At 40.3% G+C, this 20,785-nt stretch overlaps 1 protein-coding gene across 1 annotated transcript in view; it reads right to left on the reverse strand.

Moving 5' to 3' along the window:
• LOC139147029 (low-density lipoprotein receptor-related protein 6-like) overlaps positions 1-19,226 on the reverse strand; it is a 28,649-nt gene extending 9,423 nt beyond the window's left edge. Inside the window, exons 1-12 of the mRNA XM_070717879.1 lie at positions 19,005-19,226; positions 11,955-12,402; positions 11,360-11,500; positions 10,150-10,276; positions 8,438-8,588; positions 6,991-7,104; positions 4,926-5,189; positions 3,948-4,104; positions 3,261-3,395; positions 2,319-2,457; positions 1,376-1,520; positions 747-857 (exon numbers count right to left, since the gene is read on the reverse strand). Of these exons, the coding sequence (XP_070573980.1) occupies positions 747-857; positions 1,376-1,520; positions 2,319-2,457; positions 3,261-3,395; positions 3,948-4,104; positions 4,926-5,189; positions 6,991-7,104; positions 8,438-8,588; positions 10,150-10,276; positions 11,360-11,500; positions 11,955-12,402; positions 19,005-19,065 (1,993 nt within the window). The 5' untranslated portion in view covers positions 19,066-19,226. The remainder of the gene's footprint in view (positions 1-746; positions 858-1,375; positions 1,521-2,318; positions 2,458-3,260; positions 3,396-3,947; positions 4,105-4,925; positions 5,190-6,990; positions 7,105-8,437; positions 8,589-10,149; positions 10,277-11,359; positions 11,501-11,954; positions 12,403-19,004) is intronic.
• Between the last annotated feature and the right edge of the window lie 1,559 nt (positions 19,227-20,785).

Raw genomic sequence — 20,785 nt, forward strand, 5'->3', positions numbered from 1 at the left:
GTTACACTAGCAGTCGCCCACTAAGATGTATTTACGTCGTTTTTGCATGCGTAATTTTCAAAAGCGTAATCTAAAAATGCGGACAAATATTTATTTTTGCATATTAATGAGAGAACAGTGACGTAAACTGTGAACGGCCCTATTCGCATAGGTGACTACCACAGATACATAGTATGCATAGTGGCCACCGCGTGGTATGCGCGCATACCACACGCGGCGGCCGCTATGTATCGAACCACGCGTAACTGTGTGGCAGACGACAAAATGTAGTCATCAGAGGCAACTAATATTTTACACGTAAAAACTGATATCTATGTGGTACTGTTTAAAAATTTAATACAACTGATTGAGAATAATGAAAACGACAAAAACTAAGGAGAAGTTTTAAAAAAAGAATTACCAGAGCTAAAGGCATTGATAATGATGTATATAAAGTCATCGCAGTAGGAGGTAAATTAATTGCGTCATTCGAACGTTTTTGGACTCCTTAGAATATCGTCAATCAGCACAACAACACACTTTCGGGGGGGATTTCGGGTCATAACCAGAAACGATCGTAAAACTTCGGCATTTGAAAATACGCTCGGGAAATGACATGTTTTTATCGATATCTCGCGATACGCGCGGAGTCGCCACGTCAAATGTCGACCGTTGGCATTAAAAATGTGTTTAAAAATGTTACCAAGTGGGAGTGCCTCTTTAAAGTCACCGACAACTGTTTGAAGCGGGAACTTAACCAACTGTACCTTCATCACAGCGACCGCCATCGCTCCCGTCGCACACACAATCAGCGGCTCCCTGGTAAGGTATGCACAACTGGGCACACGTGCCATTCTTTACTAGGCAAGGGTCGATTCCTGTCGAACACGACAAACAATGCCGCTTAAGCTCCACTAAACCTCTCACTCAAATAGTGCAGATGAACAGATAGAGCGATACTGGCAGCTTTTGCGCAACATACTATTTTCATCGCCTTCACACAAATACATGTGTACATTACCTGTTTTACATATAGTATCATTAACTTCGAAAATTTATGTCAGTTTAGCCAAAAATGCCTCAAAAATAGTAATATCGTCAAACTTTCAATCACTTTCTCATAGTGAAGACGCTCTTACCGCCATATTCAAATTCTTCTCAGAAACGAAATCCTTACAGAGGTAACAACTGTTAATGATTCATTTAAGCGTGAAAATGAAACTGCCTGACTTTTGATTTTATTGATTACTTTACGGAAAGAATTTTGGGGACAAAGCAGTAAATGTCACACTTTAATCCGATGAGATTTCTTGTGCATTCTTGTGCGTAAATAGCAGTTTCACGTTCCTCGAACATATTTGCTGGCCTATTTAACGATGAAGTAAAACCTATATACCTTCAAACTTTGGTTGTAACCGATCATCGAAGAGCTTGATGTAACCTGGATACCGTGGATGTATTAGGGTTCTTCTTCGGTCTGCCACTTCAATGTCATAGAACGTTAGATGACGCTCTTCAATCTGGGACCACAATAAAATGTCCTGCGCAGATGAAATATGTATTATTTGTTTCAGCACTGATAATATAGAATGGACGTTTTCGAAACGTCTTGTATAGAGATGCATGGACTCACTTTATTTTTTCACTGAAAAGACATCAAAATATTGATGCAAATATCCTGTGTCTAAGTATTAAGGAGGGTAAAGTGATTCAATCGAGTTTTGCCAATTTTTACATTTTCACTTTTGTGTTCTGCTTGTAGAACACACCGAAACAACGTTAATTTAACACCATCCAAAGGATGACTCAACATTAAGTGCATGATGCGAGGTAGATTATTATTCATTTATGCAAATTTGTAAATTTTATTATTGAGATGTATATGACACATCCGGCCACCTATCAAGTCTTTCAACACGTCCGTAACGTTCAATGGAAAGTTTTCAATATTCAGCAGTGTACTTTTACACTGTGCGCATTTCCTTGAAGTGTTGTGTTAAGGTCCAACATTCTCGCAAGCCAGAGCATAATTTTCGGTCTATGATTTTTGCGTAGGTCAGCGCATAGACCCTCGAGCGCAAAAATCAACTTAACGGGTAGCGCTTAGCTGTTGCCGTAAAGAGGCATGTTGTCTACGACGATGAGGTTCAAATCTTTTCCAAAGTCATGGCGAGTCTCTCTAGCAGGAATTCAAGATCAAGATTTCAAGTGTTTAATGTAACTACAGTCTTTCGCTTATCCTAGGCGGTCTTTCAAAGAACGCTCAAAATTATAGCGACCCCATGTATTCCAACAATAATTTCATTGTTTTTAAATCTGAAGGCACTTATGCTGTTTACCTCGATAATGGCGAGGCCTCTAAAAGTCCTTTTACCCCTGACGACACTCAGTTCTTCTCTCACACTGCCATCTATACCGATGCTTTCTACCCTGCTCTGCCTTTCGCCAGATGTCGGTCCAGTGTCTGCCCAGTACAGCCTGAAATTACAAGTAAACATCTTATTGCAGTTCTTGTTCTGTCGTCACGTATACGTATAGGGCATGCGCAAACGAGATTTGAAGGTTCGTGAGAGATTGTGGACGTCGGATAAATGCACGTTTTAGGTCGATGAACGACCGCGGCATCCCTTAATTTTTTGATATTCATTCATATCTTGCAGAGTACTCAGACGTTTCTTGAATTCTACCAATTCAAACGAAATAGTTTTTTTATATTGAAATAGGACAGCACGCCTTTTTGACAGCACGGGCCGGTGATTTTACAGGTGCTTCCCTGCTTTTAAAGTTCCCGCCATTTGTAACAAGCTGTCATATTAAACGAAAAGCAGAGAATGCAATATTCAAGTGAATAGAATAAGAAATGATCAGATACATGCATAAGCATAAACATTATACAAAGACGTAAAGACGTGGAAAATAACTATTTCTCCAATTGTTGATAATATTTGTTTTACTTCAACATGGGCATTACAGGTTAACATACTAGAACAAACAAGTGGAAAGTGGAAAAACAACGTACTGTGTCCCAACTTCCATCTTTTGCTATAGCAATGTCGTTTCTATTCTCATTATTGTAAAAAGGTTAAATTATTACCAACAAGTACTGATAATTGATGAATGAACTGTACAATGGCATCCTTATGTGACTAACACTGTATTCTGTCACCAATAAAACTCCATATTAAAAATGCACGGAGGTATATTCTATAATGGGACAAAGCAAACCTGGTCTCCAAATCAGCGTGATTAGTTGAGTCGAGACATATGATTGGTCGCCATACCTATTTCTGGTGTAGTCTATCGCCATGACAACAGGATTGTACACGTCACTGGTTGCTAGCTCCACTCGATCCCTGCCTGAGAGGCTGGCTCTTTCGATAGCCGCGTGTTCCCCACCGGAAGTCCAAAATATGAACCTGAAGTCAAAAGGATTTGAATGCAATTTACAATTTTTGTAAGCAGAGACACAAGTATGTGTCTACAGTAAATTGTACGTTTTTCAACCCCGCTGTGATATTTGTCGCTTTCTCCTCCAAGGTTTCATTTTACACACAATATGACGTAGATAACAATGTCTAGCATTTAAAGTATTTTTTTTCGGTAGAAAAAAATTAAAACCTCGTTAGCTGTATCGTTTTTGTATTTTCCCCGATAATATGGTTTGAAATCAAAAGCAACGTATGTAAAAATGTAGACGAAGTGTGACCAAAGAACATTTTTTCAAACATTGGCGACGAACGTGCGATTTAGATTTAAAAATTAAATAATTTCGGCTTGCAGATCAAGTATGGCCGCCGTGAAACTGTGAACAATCGACCGAATCCATCGCCAAGGATTGGAATAGTGACATTTGTGAAGACAAGATTTTTAGTAACGGGAATCAAAAACGTCTCACCGAAGATTGGATGGTATATTTTGCTAGGAAAAATGCACAAGGATACAGTGAACGGGGCTTCTTGATTGCTTACTCTTGCAAGGGGTCTACCACGATGGCCAGCGGTTCTCTGACACTGCTCAAGAGACGCACTTTCCGCGAGCCGTCGAGTTTTGAAACCCAAATTCCGCCTTGGTCCGGGTCTGTAGTTGTCCAGTACAGGTTTGAAAATACCCAGTCTACAGCGATACCTGGACAGCATGAATCAGTCGGTAAAGTTTGATTAGAATTGGAAAATGTGTAGATAAAATCAAATGTTTTGTAGAAAGGTTTACACAAAAATGTAGATCTTTTATCTCTGGCCTAGTATAAAACGTCTTGACACCTATACATATGCAATACTTATACTTTGTGTAATATATATTCAATGTCACAGACAGATAGCAATATGCGAATACACGGAGATTAGGCCTCGATATACTGTGTGTAATCGTAAGACATTGGTGTTGTTTGACCTTTGACCTAATATTCACGGCATGGAGAACATCAGCTGTAGGGTGATAACATAAAAGTGGGTGCATCACATTCTCGCAGGCCAGAGCGATAATTTCCGCTCCGCTGACCTACGCAAAAATCAAGGTGATGAGACTCGCCGAAGAGGGCGTTGTGTACGACGATGGTGCATCAGTACAATACGCAATGTGCCTTACATCGAGCAACAAGTTTGATTTTTCAATGGTTCAGCATGGGTATGGCGTTGAATGCCTGCCATAATTAAGCTATGCCATTTTGCCTATCGTTGTCATCATCATCATCATCATCATCATCATCATCATCATCATCATCGTCACCACCATCACCATCATCATCATCATCATCATCATCATCATATCATCATCATCGTTATCAACAAAACAACAACTGTCAGTGTGATTTTCTGTTCGTTTCTACATTCTGATAAGTTCTTTACATACCGATCATCTGACCAGTTTTGATGCCATATCGACCTATTCCTGTTGCACAAAAAGTTTTACAAGCTTGAAAAAAGAACTGGAAAATTTAGCTTCCAAACCTGTAACTGAGCTAACATTGGCGTGTACGGTCTCAAACGTTGAATTCTGACGGAGTACAGTCCGCTTGATGGCGCTGTCCCGAGGGTGGTAAACATACAACATGTCCTGGATGTAATCGTAGTCGAAGGTGTTGACATATGCGTCAAAGACGAAACAAGACAATACTGAGTCAAGTTCGCTTTTGTCCGAGATGTGTGTTGGTAAAGAGCAGATGTTTTCAGAGTCCGCCACTAGTATTCGATGACCCGGAACCAAATGGTCATCTGTAAATAAAAGTGTCAACGAGTTAATTGTTACTTCTCTGTCGAGAATGGTTAGGGGCACTGTCACACCTTGACGATTTAGCCAGCGTATGCCGACGTATCAAAATATCTCTAAAAAGCTGGCATACGCTGAACTTAATGATGTATTTTTCAATTTTGGGTGTGTACATAGCGTATTCATAAAGTTTCATAGGTTATAATAATAATAATAATAATAATAATAATAATAATAATAACAATATTTGTATTGCTTGCTTGTAAATATAGGATTTACATCACATTTGTGGCAATAAAAGTGTGATACAAAAATAAGTTCAAATTTTCTTCAATAGAGATAAAGTAATACAGTATAATAATAGTAGCTAATAATAAATAAAACTAGGTATTTCTTTGTTTATATAAAGTAAAAATATAATCTGCAAGTTGTTCATTAAAAGATAACTCTAGTTTTGCTAGTAGAGAAATAAGCTGAGTTTGAGCTGTATCGTTTAGGAAATTGATTTTACTGAAAATAGTTCTTTCTTTGGACTTTGTATTTCTGACAGACTAATAAAAAGGTGTGTTTCATCTTCAATACTGTTGGTGTTACACTGATTGCAGTACCTTTCTGTAATTGTTTTTTTTTGGAAAAGTGTGTCTCCCTTTTTCAATTGCTAGATCATGATTGCTAATGCGAAGTTTGGTGAGTAATTTTCTTTTCTCACCTTGTAACTGTGCCAAGTAGGGTTCTAATCTAAAATAATGTTTAATTTTGGTGTACATTCTTAATTTACTATTTTCATCAGTGATCAAATTTTTCCAAAAGACTTCATAATTGTTTGTTAAATTTGTTTTCATTAATTCAGTTATAACTTTATGGTGTTTAATTGATGGAGCTTTATCAAGGAGGAAGTCCATTCCGTTTTCTTTAATTCAAGCATAAATACGTTTGGGTTAGCTCTGCATGGCAGGGCTGTGTGTTACCGGCGTTATACGGAGGCCGTATAACGCCGGTAACTCACAGCCCTGCCATGCAGAGCTAGTTTTGGGCATGCTGGACAATTATCTCGACGCATTTCGACTTAGGAGTAACATGTATCGACGTGTGTCAACGAGCGCATAACCTACCTAAAATTAACTTTGGCCCGCGTGTGCGGGACGTATGGGCCATATGCTGAAGTCGAAAAGTTTTGTGCATGCACAAAAGTTTCGACGACCCCGCCGTCACTAAGACGTACACCAGCGTGCTTCAGCGTGCTTTGACATGTAATTTTTACAAAACTTACCCATAATCTATTCGACGTACGCCCAGCGTATTTGCCAAATTTTTCATACGTTGGCACATGATGGCTAAATCGTCGAGGTGTGACAGGGACATTACTCGCAAGACTCATTTTTTTAAAACACTGTTCTGATCTACCGCTGGTGGCGCTCATTTCAAAGCTCTTGGAGTGAGAGAAATTATGACAGTCATAGATTTTCGAAAGTCGAAAATATTGTTCCCCATAGAGTTAACACAGGGATGCCAGCCATTTTGAATTCCAAATATCGGTAAATGTCGGGTAATTGTTTCTTCTTAAGTATCAAGCTTTGCACGGTGACCCCCGATATTTATTCTGGATCTGCTAAGACAAATTAGACAATTGTGGAATCCACACAAAGAATCCACACATATATATGCCGTGTAGTTTGTGTAATAACGTGAAAAGCACTCTCCACAATTTATGAATAAATTATTCAACTCTTGGACATGATTAAACTAAGAACTAATTTAATCTTTAAGATAAACATGAGGATGATTAGAGCTTTTGTTGTGCCTTACCTTTCGAGCAAACTCCATCTTTCAAGATGTAACCAGCTGTACATAAACACTGATGTTCATCGACTGCGCTGACACAGAGCTGATCACACCCACCATTGTTAATGGCACATGGATCTGAGAGATTGGAATGTCCAGATAAAAGACAATATTTACAAAATTCACGAGCCGAGGTGCGCGAAAACTCGTTAGCAAAAATACCGACCTGTAGGCCTACAGCTATAGTGAATTCACTTAATATTAAATTAGCGTGCCTCTGCATGTCGTTTTCCGTCCCAGTCCATCGCAGACACTTCGTACAAATTGGGGGTATGGGGGGGGGGGGTCGGGGCATGCTATCATAAAGCTTATCTGCATGGGTACAAATAATTCAATATAGGGGTGGGTGTTTGTTACTACGCCGAATTCAGAACGACTCAACATAGCAACAATATCTTGGATAATATAATACACTACACTGATAAATAAAATGTTTATTTTTAGCCACACTTGTCCTATATCCCACTCTTTGAAGAAACTACCCATTCACAACAAATCCATACAGTTTCGAGGAATCGATACCCCAGCAATTTTAGGAGTTTTTGAAATTCACAGATTAGTAAGTAATAGAACAAGTAAAGCTTGAAAAAAAACTACCTTCATATAGCGGTATTCAGTATGATTTTATCCCAGACACTCTTTACTATTTTTATAATTCTGAATATTTGTAGTAACAAGCAGCTTCAGATAAGTATCGAGGTAACATGCCCCGCTTGCATTACAAAGTGTCTGCAGTTGACTGAAATAATCGAGGTCACTATTCGGTTAACAAAGCGGCTCGCTAATTATCAAGTGAATTCTCTATAATTATGGTCATTTAGACAAGTAATTTGCTGATTAGGTGTTCCAATTTCAAGACGACTCGGAAAGTCAATTATTTTGAATACACACAAATGTCTTACCAGGAAGACAGATGGAGTGATGGAAAGCTGCAGAGACACATTGAGACAGGCCTACGGGAGAGATAGGGGAGGGGAGGCGAGGCAGACAGCAAGGCAGCCAGACAGACAGATAGACAGCCAGACAGACAGACATCAACAGTGAGACAGACAAAGACGTACAGGGACGGGAGAGGAGAGAGAAATATTACTATAATAGGAAGCGACGTTGAGACAAAGGAGATGAAATCGGACCAACAGGATAGAGGAAGAGCATGCGCACAAGCAAAATAGAGAGATGGGGAGAGGCGGGTAACGAGAAAAGACGAAAAGGAATTAATTCTCATTTGAAGAGCAAAATGAATGAATGAATGAATGAATGAATGAATGAATGAATGAATGAATGAATGAATGAATGAATGAATGAATGAATGAATGAAGACAGATAATAGACAAAAACAACTCCTGTAAGACGTTATCGCGGGAAAAATGACACTGGACGAACATGGACACTGGTGTTTTTCGATATTTACTGATGTGTGCTGGTTGTCTGCTTTCGTTTACGAAAGCTATTCCAAGTGGCGTCCATTGTGTTAGAATAGCCACGGCATTTCCGACGACGGGGTCACTTCTAGGCACGATGATTATTCTTTCGTAGTAGTTTTCACTGATGAAGAAATAGTCCTACAGGACAGGGAAGATAAAAAAAACCCAAAAGTATAGATTGCATTTACTGGTATTTTAATTTCCAATCATTTAAATTAATCATCGATGCGAAGTGTTTGCGTTATCACGGTCACCCAGAAAGCGTGCAATATTAATCACATATGAATTTTAGTCCGGACTAAATTTATTTGCCAACGATAACATCACAGACTGTACACAATACTTGGCGTTCACAAGGCTATTTAAAGATATTCGATCAGACAATAGGCCTGTATTTTTTTTAACACAAAGAATAAAAATATCCGAAGTCACAGCGCTGTTGGCCCCTTGGTGGCGCTGCAGCTTTTCTTGCATTGAGAACTTGAGCACCACATTTGTTTCTGGTTCAGCCTTCGAGGTAGCTGACATAGAGATACGTCATAGCGTTCAATATGCTGTCAGTGTGTCCTGATCGATAGTTATATAAACCAAAAGTCTTCGAGAGAATGCTGCATCAATTGGTTATTCTGTGTAAGGGAATTGTAATGTAAGCTCTATCGATCGCTTTTTTGCACACATTGATCCTTGATTCACTTGGAAAACAGTGTTCTGGAAAAAAAGCTGGGGGAGCGAGGGGTAAATGAAATTTCTGCACGAGCAGAGCAGGACTAGAACATAGAGTGGCAGTGAGTGTCCTTTTGCACTGCACACCGTGTAACTGACTCAAATCGACAAGGCAACGACAAAACTTATCAAATTACAGCAGAACAGTTACGCCCTTCATGTGGATGACTGCTCGATGGTCGAAAATATTATCATTTCTTTGTAATTGCATATATTGTCGGCAGCTGTGAGTAGATAAGAAATAAAAATCGAAGATCGATTCAAAATCATTTGTAAGGTTTTAATGTGTTTCATTCCGTTCCGTTTTATTTAGCGTTTCAAGGCCTCCGGCCTGAATACAAAGGGGTCTTATTGTAGATTATATCATACCAGTATATTGGTGGTGCAAATGCAGCGATCTGATTGGTCGAGACGCGAAAAGAACCATGGTATATTGGCGATATACCACGGCTGGCATACGCGTGTGATCTCAGCTTGAGCAAAAATCCGTTTGTGACGTTGCACGCTCGTGCAGAATTTCAATATACTGTTATGATATAATAGCAATAAATCACACCCAGCGACGGTATACCACTCGATTTTGACCAGTTCACTTCATATATGCACTCGCTATCGCTCGTGCATATATGTCGTGAACTGGTCAAAATCTCATGGTATACCGTCGCTGGGTGTGCTTTATTGCTTAAATATATTGTCAGACAGGCCTACTGCGTCTTTTGCTACAATATTTTGCTGTCCCTTTAAAACGACGGGGAAAGAGCTCTGCTTTGCATAAACAAGGTTTTAAAAATAAACAAATTTCAGCAGCGTTGATGCATTCATTAAAACTTTAATGAGGGCTCCATTGTAGCCGTAGGTTTTATTCGACATCTGGTCCGAAAATATTTTGTCGGAGAAAGTGGCCCTGTGATTCTTACTGATGTGAGAACTACCCGTGCATTTTGTTCACTTTCCAAATAAATTCGTGTCGTCCTACCTTATCAAGGTCCATGTGGAACGGGTAATAGAGCCCACCATTTTCATACTCGGTGCGAATGGCATTGCTGTCGCCGGCAAGACTGACAGAGTACACAGCTTCGTGGTATATATCTGTGTAATATAATCTAGCAGTGGAAACGACAAGATAATCATCTTAACAAGGCCAAGAAGTCGTCGTTTTGATATATTTTATGTCAAGAAAATATAAAATGAAATTTCTTGCCTCAGGTCTATTCAATAAACATAATCAATGCGTATCAGACATAATATCCTAATATCCAAATGAACAAATATTTTCTCGAATATTTTCTCGGCACATCTGACTGCTCATTAGCATATTTTCTCGGAACATGCGGATCAGCATTTCTGTTTATAGATCCAAGCGATTGTATCTGGTCACTTTGTAGGTAATGTATGGACATGTATGGAAATGCCTTAGCATGTTTTGCAGATGTCAAACGGTATACCCGACTTCATGGACGACAAATAATCCTCCAAACATACCCTTTAAGTCTTCGACGGCCAAATAATGTCATATGATACATTGGAAAGTCAAACGGCTTCATTGACGTAACTGACGTAAAACCGAGCAGCGTGAGCTATCATCGCATGTTTCATACTTTGGTCACAGTCGTTTGGTGGGCTATTCAGCTCTGGGACTATTCGCCCCACAGACGAGTGTACATAAGCGAGAAACAGGTTGTTTCTCGCTTCTGCACACTCGTCTATGGGGCGAATAGTTCTAGAGCTGAATAGCCCACGAGGGACTGTGCTTTGGTATACCCAAATATCAAGTTCTCGTCAAAATTGTACATTACAATTAACCATTTATCAAGAGAAACATGACACTTTAGACTAAGATAACTTAATAACGGGAAGTGAAATACATGTGTTGCCCCGTAACGGTCGTGTGAAACTTTGAGATCTGCAGATATATTAAAAAAGTGTTTTGGTAGTTAACCTAAGCAGTTTAATACTTGTGAGTTCCTGGTTACCCGCCAAGAAGTTTTAATAGTAGACCTTTTGTTTCAGATCAGTTTGCTGTATATGGTTGTTTGACTCCTGCCGATACCAATAGTTTACAACTGCATTGTAATGTTGATCGGTATAAATCTATTTCTGATCTGCAAATAGCCACTTGATCTCTCTCTCTCTCTCTCTCTCTCTCTCTCTCTCTCTCTCTCTCTCTCTCTCTCTCTCTCTCTCACCGATTTTCTTGAAAGTCTATGGTGACCCCATACGGACTCCCAAAGTCGTTAAATCCTCCGACTACTGTCGTTATGTTCTCTCCAGTCAACGTCGATGACATTATACCCGCATTTCCTCTCCAGTCTGCCCAGTACAACTTTCTATGTACAGAAAAAAAAAGTGAGGGTTACATGGTCAAGTGGCAAGTTAGTGAGTCGCGTAGCTTTTCAATTCAACGACACGCATACTGCACAAAATTATCGAAATATGACAACAGTGCAACTATCCCCCCCCCCCCCCCGCTGGGTGGGACAACTGTTCTCTGAGTACACAGTGAAGCGCGTGTACTTCCCTGGGTGAAAAATTACTCTGCTTTTTGTCATCACTTATTTATCGCCATGTCTTTCCTGATAGCGACAAAAGTAAATACGCTTATGTATGGTCTGTAGTCAGTGCTACAGCCATTTGCATGATAGTTCAAGGGCAAGTTTTAAGAGAATTTAAATCCCTATGCAAATCATATGCTGCTCTCTGACTTTTTACTTTCAAATGTCAAATTGATGGCCACATGCAGTGGCTGTGTGCCTGCCCGTGTCCAATAGAATATCTACATACCCGTGTATTGGATCGACTGCGACATCAGCAGGCTCGTCCAAGCCCGTTTTAACCACAGTGTGGTGGTATGTTCCATTGTAATCACACATCATAATCCAGTTGTAGTCTGTGTCGGTCCAGTACAGGTTGTTCGCCACCCAGTCGACGGCCATGCCGCCCCTGCTTAGAGAAACCCCGTCATAGATGGTCGTGACCTCCGATGTGGCAAGTGACATCTTCCTGATTTGCTTGCGGTACGCGTCTTTCCAGAAAACCAGCTGGTCGTCAAGGTCATAGGTCAAGGTTACCTTCATTTCGTCTGACCCTTCGTGCAGGAGTATGTGCGTAGGAGAGCGTCCGGCTATAGCTCTTTGGTAAATGTCTTCTCCGGTGTGATCGAATTTGTTTAAGTCTGATAACAGATCCCTGGCAGTGGAAAACACATCGGTGTAGATGAGATACCCATCTCCTGAGATTAAAGACAAATGGGGAAAAATGCAGATTAATTTCATGAACAACCGTGGGCGAGTGGTCATCTCTGAACTGTAATTCATAGTCACTCTCGATAGTAATCATGCAATATCTGCGGTTAGTTGACGAAAGTGCTTCTCTAAACAAAACATTGATGATTCTGGAACAATGAATCAGCGCTTTTAAAAATCGATGGTGGATAATGTGAATCCGACCCCGAGGCAATAAATTGTAATTTTCTGCAGCGTTGAAAGGACATCATTTGTGACTTGAGATAATGTTTCTATTCTGTTCTAAACTTTGTTGAAACACAGAGTTCCAGCCTTGCTATGTTGCATCATATGTGCAATTATTTGCCATGTTATGTTGAAAAATTAAGTCTAGTGCGCGCTGTTATGCATCATTTGTGATTGAACAACAGAGGGTGTATCGACAAGTTTGGCATTTCAGACTAGGTTTTACGGGTAGAAGAAAATTTTCTTTCAAGAAAAAAATTGCAACTTTTGGAAACAATCTTTCTGAGTGAAGATTGCATATTGAGTTTCTTTTTTGTCGTGTGTCTATGTGTGTATGTCAGTGTGTCTGTATGTTGTATGTGTATGTGTATTTCGGTGTGACTGTATGTCTTTGTCTGTCTTTGTGTCTGTGAGTGTTTTTTCCTATTGCTTTTTTTGTTGTTGTCATTTTGAGTGCGGGCTATTTTGACTATAAAGCTTATACAATATCTATGGGCGCATTTGAGTCTGTAATAAGGACATGAATGTCATGTGTTTTTATCATATCAGTTTGAAGGGTTCTGGTAGACTGTCAACAGTCCCGTTTTCTCTTTTCTGTCTCCTATTGGTGTAGTCTCTCGCGCATACGACGGTGGTGGGGAATAGCAAGCGCGTAGCGTGGAAGGCGCCAGACGCGAGAGCAGCCTGGGTTATGCTAGCGGCATTCCCCATCCCTGTATGTAGGAGAGACTACATCAATAATGGTAAAGAAAAGACACAACGGACCGTCGACAATCTAGGGTTCTGTCTGCAAGTCATAATACTCAGATATTTAAATACAACAAACAGATTTGCTTCTTGGTTTATATTATCATGCTCTGTCACCGACATACAGAAAACAAATCGACATTATATTTTATTGCATTTTTTTACAGCGCCTAATAGTAACCTCTGACAAGTTGACAAGTTGATAAGGGGGGAAATGATAAAAATACAAATCTACAGCAAAAAAATGAGAGAAAAAAATAAAATACGCATAAAGACACGCCATATGAAGTACATTAAAACCACATCGGCAAGAACAGAAGCGACGTTTAGAAAAGGTGTGAATCTTTGAAGATGTCAGTAGTACCGCTATGCAAATTACAATGAGAGGGAATTCGTCCAACAAAACACCCTCTTTGTAACATCAACGCGGTTGTATCTCTTTTCCTTGCACACAGGGAATGTTGAAACTGAAAAACTAAAACACAATCTATGTAACCAAAAAAAGACATTTTTGCAAAAAAAAACCAAAACAAAACTATCTCTTCCCAGGTACGAGTAACAAGGAAATATTATAAAATAAACACAATGGGTCTGGTTGCAATACACCATATACGCTCTTTTGTGCAAACCTTGTTTGCCATTTGCGAACACGAAAATCTGATATTTTCCTTTCAAACATTTGTTCAACATCAGCTGGGCACCTTTTAATTACGTAATTTTCGGTAAATATGAACATTAATTTTTAATCGGTCTGAGGTCTCATGAGAAATATTTAAGTTTCATTGTTATATATTTTCTCTCTCTTTCCTTCCCTTTTTTTCCAAATGATAATTAATTGGATCAAAGGTTGACGCGCCCTGGCCAAACGTCGTATGCGTTTTGATGAAGGAGATAAGAAAACTAAAACTTTAGCTCGCATAGCATTCATAAGTTAACAGTTAACGATAAAACATGTTGTATTAGGATAAAACTTGAGCCTAACACTGACACATGGTTGAGTGTTTCATTTAAACCTGAGACCTATTCTACTTAGGAGCTGAGCTTCAGTACCGAAAGAGAGCAGCGTAGATATGGAATCAACCTCTGCTGTTTCCTTGTTGTTGATAAGTTGGATTTCTGGCTCAATATTTCACAACTTTTAAAGGATGAGGAGGGTCATCTAAACTATGCTCAAACGGTCATGTGGGATCCAAACGACCAATGTAAACACCTTATCCGAGGTAGGTTAGCGAGTGATGAAAATTTAAACGTGTTTTGCCGTAATGTACATCGTAAAATTTAAATGTTGCAGCTATATAGATATCGTGCATAAATTGCTTGTAGACAAGAAAGTCGCACAGGCGCACTTGCGACGACCCCATCCCTTTAATCTCGAAAGGAATACCATATATCCATATGACAAGGTCGGACAAAAAAGCGCCCATCGGAATCGTCACTTCTGCTTTTCTCGGTTTGGAATTTCGGTTATGTTTTGAAATCTCGTGAAATAGCAGCAAATACTTCAGCATCGTTTCCATTATTCTTTTTCAAAGAAAATGTATTCTGTCTCTCTCTATATCAGCGATCATTGATACCCTCGTAGCGCTTATCTGAGATGAGCTGTGGCGTGCGAGAGAAGACGACTTGTTGCTATACGGTGCAATCACTGTATCGTTTGAAGTATTTCATTTCCATCTTTGAGTGGAAGACAATCTCCTTAACGAACACTGTATGAAATCACTCGTATCACAGTGTACTAGTCTTGTCAGACTGTTGTATAAGTTGCGTCAAGACACTGGTATAGAGGCTAAAACAGGGAGTCAGAATGAAATTAATAACCACAAATATTAAAACCCCGTGCAAGTTAAGAAATTTTAAGGGTAGAATCTGAGTACAGTGTTGTCAGACTGTTGTGTAAATTGTGTCAAGGCATTGTGTCGAGGCTTAAAACAGGGAGATAAAATAAAAATTAAAGAGCTAAAATATTAGATCCCCACGTTTGTACATTGTATCGAAACACTGTGAAGGGGCCAAAAGAGGGAAATATAAATTAAAATTTAAAAAGCTCAAATATAAGACCCCATCTGCTTTATACTGTCACTTGTTAGCGCTTTTGTTTTGCGTGTTTGTTTTGGTCAGTTTCCTACTCTACTTGCCTGGTATTGACTTTGTAAGCGCTGTCACTGTATTTAATATTGCAAGACTCACTATTGACTCCTAAATTCAAGTCATCAATATCAATGTCAAGTTGCCATTTGCGCGCACGGAGTGTTGACAAGATGAAAGCAGATGAACGCTCGCGCTCAAGCTTTCGCCCGATTTTCCTCTTTACAATCCACGGTCCAAGCTGTGCCATTGGGAACAGCAGAGTGGAACAGATGGCGAATGGGTAAAGGTTTAGACCATAAAACCGAATACAGAAGTGAAATATTTAAAAAAAATTAGAAAGTTCCAGCTACTTATCTCTTTAAATCAAACACTTCATCAGCAACTGTGTTCTTGTTTCATCGCAAAACGAAAAAATGTATTACAAGTAATATTTAGTATTTGTTTTTCTCCGGGGACATGTTTACTCGCCATGCATTGTATGCCATTATTAGGTATGATTCATAACAAAAATCGCTCGCTGCCTCTGTTGCTTCCGTCTGGAATTTTTGAGGAACAATATTTTCGTCTGTATGACCCGAGTAATGATTTCGTTGGTTCATACTCATTGCCTGACATACCTTCAGGGACGTGTTCACAGTCACAGTCAGGCTCAGCAATGTGACATGACGTGACTCATTGACTGCTTTCAAATTGTTACAGCCATGCCAAACGTCAGTTGGTGACGATATGTCGATATGTTTACCAAGTCTGTCATTGTGCTACCTGCCTCTACTTAAATGATGTATGGAATGTACTTTTACAAGCATTTCCCGGACGTGCCACTTACATGCACTATGGGGCATACTGCCAACGCAAGCAGGCAGCCGCAGGACCGTGAAAAGTCGTCCTCTAGGGCGTTTTAACAATATGGTCACATGTTAGACATAACAGATCATTACCATTAGTGATTTCGAAGACAACAGTTTCTCGTTTTCTGGGACCGTGAACCGTGACGTAGTCATGCTACGCCACATTTCGGAAAATATTTACTTTGTGTTCACTTGGCACCCAACGGTACTCTTTTGTGTGTTTTTTTAATGGCGCCTGTGTTTTTTTGTCGTTGTTGTCGTTGTTGCTGTTTTTCTCCTCCTCCTCCCCATGCTCATCATCATTATCGTCATCATCATCATCATCATCATCATCATCATCATCATCATCATCATTAATGTTGTTGTCGCTGTTGTTACTGTGACAGTGCCTCAGGAACGTTTATTCAGTGATTACTCTGGTGTTTTGAATTATCGAAAGAGACAACTCTCATCTAAGGTCAGCAGTGTCAAGTTTAAGTTTGAATGGGCCCTGTTTACGTTACCACGAGGCTATTGATCCCCCGGTACGGAGACCCAGAGGAGATACTTCCGTGGAAAGATGAACGGGGATGTGCCGCCCGAATGAGTTGCTTTTTCACGAAAACATAACCTAAAACATCTGTCGGTGAACTTTAAATCCCCGTCCCAAAAACTTCAAAAAGGCGGCGTCCATAATATAGGAAATGTCCCCATATTCTGAGAAAATCTTCACACGAAATAGAAGAGCGGTTCATTACCTGCAGATATTCTTCAAATTTTGACCAGCAATCCCTAACAATGGGTCAAATTTTTTTAGTGTATACGAATAGACGTTTTCAAGTTGGGGTACATCCCTGTATGAAAATATTGTAAGTCCCCCCCCCCCCCCCCGTACACGGGCACAAGACAAACGCATCAAAAACGCCGAAGGTCTTGGATAGGGCCACGCAATGCATTTAATTGAGATCAAAAGAGCGTGTTTTACAGAGGGGAAAGACCGCGATGTCTCGAAAGATATCGGCAGTATTTCAGCCATAAACACGTCTTTGTGGGACCCGGGTGTGAGGCTATGTGGCCACGTGACGTCCACGCCTAAGCTTGTAACCATAGACCCAAGAGTAGTGGTTTCTTTCACGAGGGTCTATGATATAACCCACACGAATATTTCATGAAAATGTCTGTTGTTTTTGACCGACCAAAACAAAGTCTCGAGTGGACGTTGCAATAACTTACAATCATGATATAACACAAACTGTGAACGTTATCTGACGAGTTTAGCGATTTTTGAAAATTTAAAATGCAATACTTCATTATAATCAGTACAATGTACTTCTATGGCCTTTTGAATTAATCCTGTGACAATCGTATTTCCACTAATAAGAACATTAAAATGTACAAATGAACGACGGACAGTGACGGCACGTTATATTACAATCACGATCTCTCCACAAAGGGACCGTGCGTGATGCGTGATACAACGCAATGGTGTCCTCCTACACGGCGTTCACTGGGGAGATGGCGTCGTTCATTGTTCAGTTAATTCAATTCTACATGTTCCCGTTGACTGCTTTACGTGTTTGAGGTTATTCTAGCTGCAGTTCTTTACTTCATGAAGAGGTCAGACACAGTCTCTGGTCGGCTGGAACGAGAGAGTCGCAACCATGACTCAGCTAAACACACGGTCCCTTCACGGCAGTGTTCTGTGCTGTGTAAGCTGATACGCTAAACCCGTAAGCTTTTATGACGGTCAAAATCGAGTAGCGCGTAAATTTAGAAAAAGCAGGGTCGATGAGTATTTTTGAATAGCCCCCTCCCCAGACGGGGAATCAGGGATTTTTGGCTGTTTATGGCTTGAATCGATTGGTATAGTGGTTTAATCGTCGCCTGTTGAAGGCATAATACGATTTGAATATGACCGGGAAAACCCGTCGCAACCTGTTGATTCTCTTTTCGCACTCTCAGACTATCTGTCACTTCATTTCAGTGGAGTGCGCGAGTAAGCTTTACATATCGTCAGCCCGCCACAGCAAACCTGAGCGCCATTACTACCTTCACTACCGCGGTCTTCGTCTGCCTCTGTTGTCTTGTATCGCTGTAAACAACTCTGTCAGCTTTATGGGTGACAGATTGTCTAAGCCATAGAATGCATGCTTGCGCTCAAGGGATATAATTTACGGTTTGTAAGAATTTACACCAGTGCGATACTGGCGATACTTGCAGTAGGCGCTCTCTGCAATAGAAATGATTAATCAAACAAATTCAATGTTACACGCCAGACATTGACCCGTATTCCTACATGTATGTTCTCAATTTTTATACGACTCCAACCATTCATGATTCAGCCACAGCTTCCCCATCTGTCATAAGTCACCCACCAAAACCAAAACGCGCGACGATTCCTTGCGGGAGATGAGCATTCAAAGCCCGCCGTAGGCTGCATGATTGAGAGCAGATCGCATGAGGTCAAACGCACACAATAAACGCACCATATACAAACGATTGGTATTGGGTCGCACTTTTGTACGCGTTGTGTCGCGCTATTTTTGGCGTCAAAGATAAAAAGGCAGTTACTGTGAAAAAATAAAATAATGTCACAAATCGATGGTCTTGATACTGGTTGAACGAGCCGAGTACGCCAGAAATGACTCGGCGCGCCGATAATGGGGAGCTAGGCCTATGGATTCATCGCTGATTGAACTCACCTGTTGTGAAACTTGAACCAAGCGAAAGGAAAATAAAAACCAGATTCTCCACCAGCAACATCTCAACACGATAGTTCGTCAATGGTTCCGAAGAGTGATTAAAAACTATACGCAGGTAGAAACTGTCGCACGCTGAGAAATTTACTTCAGGTGTGCTGCGAACGTTTATGCAAATAAGCTGTGACACGCAAATATGAGATAAACATAGAAAGTTCTCATTGTATGGTTAAAACATTCAAAATCCGTGACCCGAGACGATCTGGAGCACGATTTCGCTACTGCGCATGTCAGCTAGCATTTCAGCATGTGGGTGAACTGGGGTTAACCAAACAAAAGAGCTTCCTTGTTGTTTTAACAGGTATACTGCAAACCTATATACGAGCACCTTTTCCACAGATTGACAAAGAACACTGCAAATAAAGTCTTGGCTGGCTTGAGCAAATAGTCTGACGTTGTTATCACTGGGACATTATTGACCCCCACCTTGTATACGCAGTCGCGTTTTAGGCTTAGCGTCACATAAATACCGATAGACAGATCTAGAGATAACCAGTCGTAAATACTTCAGGAAAAAAAGCGTCACGCTAGCGCATGCTTGGCAATTCAGCCTGAATTTGATGCTCGCGACATGATGTGTGAAAACAGGTGAAAATCACAGTGCGCCGGGAACGTCGAGTTCCAAATGTTGATTTCACTGATCATTTTCCACGGACCTCTTGATATTGTATCAGAAGTTTCTACGGTATATCTGTGTAAACACAAAGTGTTCGTAACTGTTCCTTGTGTATGTATGTGTGTGTGTGTGTGTGTGTTTGTATGTACGCATGCATGTATGTATGTATGCATGTATGTATGCATGTATGTATGTACGTATATCAGGTCTGTTGCAGCGTATCGTAAGCGTCCGCGTATACGCCGTATATCATACAATCAAGCCAATAATGTCTTCCAGTGGTGCTGTATAGAGTGTAAATAGGACTGGGCTGAGCTCAGATCCTTGTGTGACACCATATTTCATGCGTGAACTTCCGGATCATACGGATCCAGCCTTCACGTATTGTTGACGATAAACAATGTACGAACGAAACCAAGATATAAAGTTATGCCAGTGACACCAAAATGGAATTGTAGTCTCTGCAATTGCAATCGTGATGAGATGATGGTCATATCCCCAATTCTCTGAAAGGGGAAGCTCTGAATGGTATGTGATGAACCAATCTGAGAGAATATTAAATTGAGCGCAATGACCAGAGAGAGAGAGAGAGAGAGAGAGAGAGAGAGAGAGAGAGAGAGAGAGAGAGAGAGAGAGGGGGGGGGGGGAGGGGGAGAGGGAGAATATTTCCCTTCTAGTCTGTGTTGTTCTACAATCTCGCCCAAATAGACGAACGGAACATGTCTTCGAGTGTAACGGCTTGGTAAACTCTCTACAATTGGCTTAGGGTTTTACTAGTAAATTGCTCCAACATGTGTGTCGTGAACTGAAGTCATACGTAGTCAAGTCTTTACTTGTCATCGTAGGTACAACGGGACCGTAATACTATTGACTGACTTGTACTAGAATTGAGGTCAATGGCTTTATACTTAGAAAAAGGGAACTCAGCCCGAGTAACAACTTCAGCTTCGTGATATTGGCTCTTCGTGGAATAAATTTCATTTCTCATTTATTACCTTAAGGCTTACCTTCTTACGTAATGTACACGTACTCTAAAAGGTAATACTGTATTCTAATGACACATCATCGCGTGATACAAAGAATAGCTGCCTCTCCAATAATTTGATTC

The sequence above is a fragment of the Ptychodera flava genome, chromosome 13, assembly GCF_041260155.1.
Source record: "Ptychodera flava strain L36383 chromosome 13, AS_Pfla_20210202, whole genome shotgun sequence".
In the NCBI taxonomy this organism is placed as follows: domain Eukaryota; kingdom Metazoa; phylum Hemichordata; class Enteropneusta; family Ptychoderidae; genus Ptychodera; species Ptychodera flava.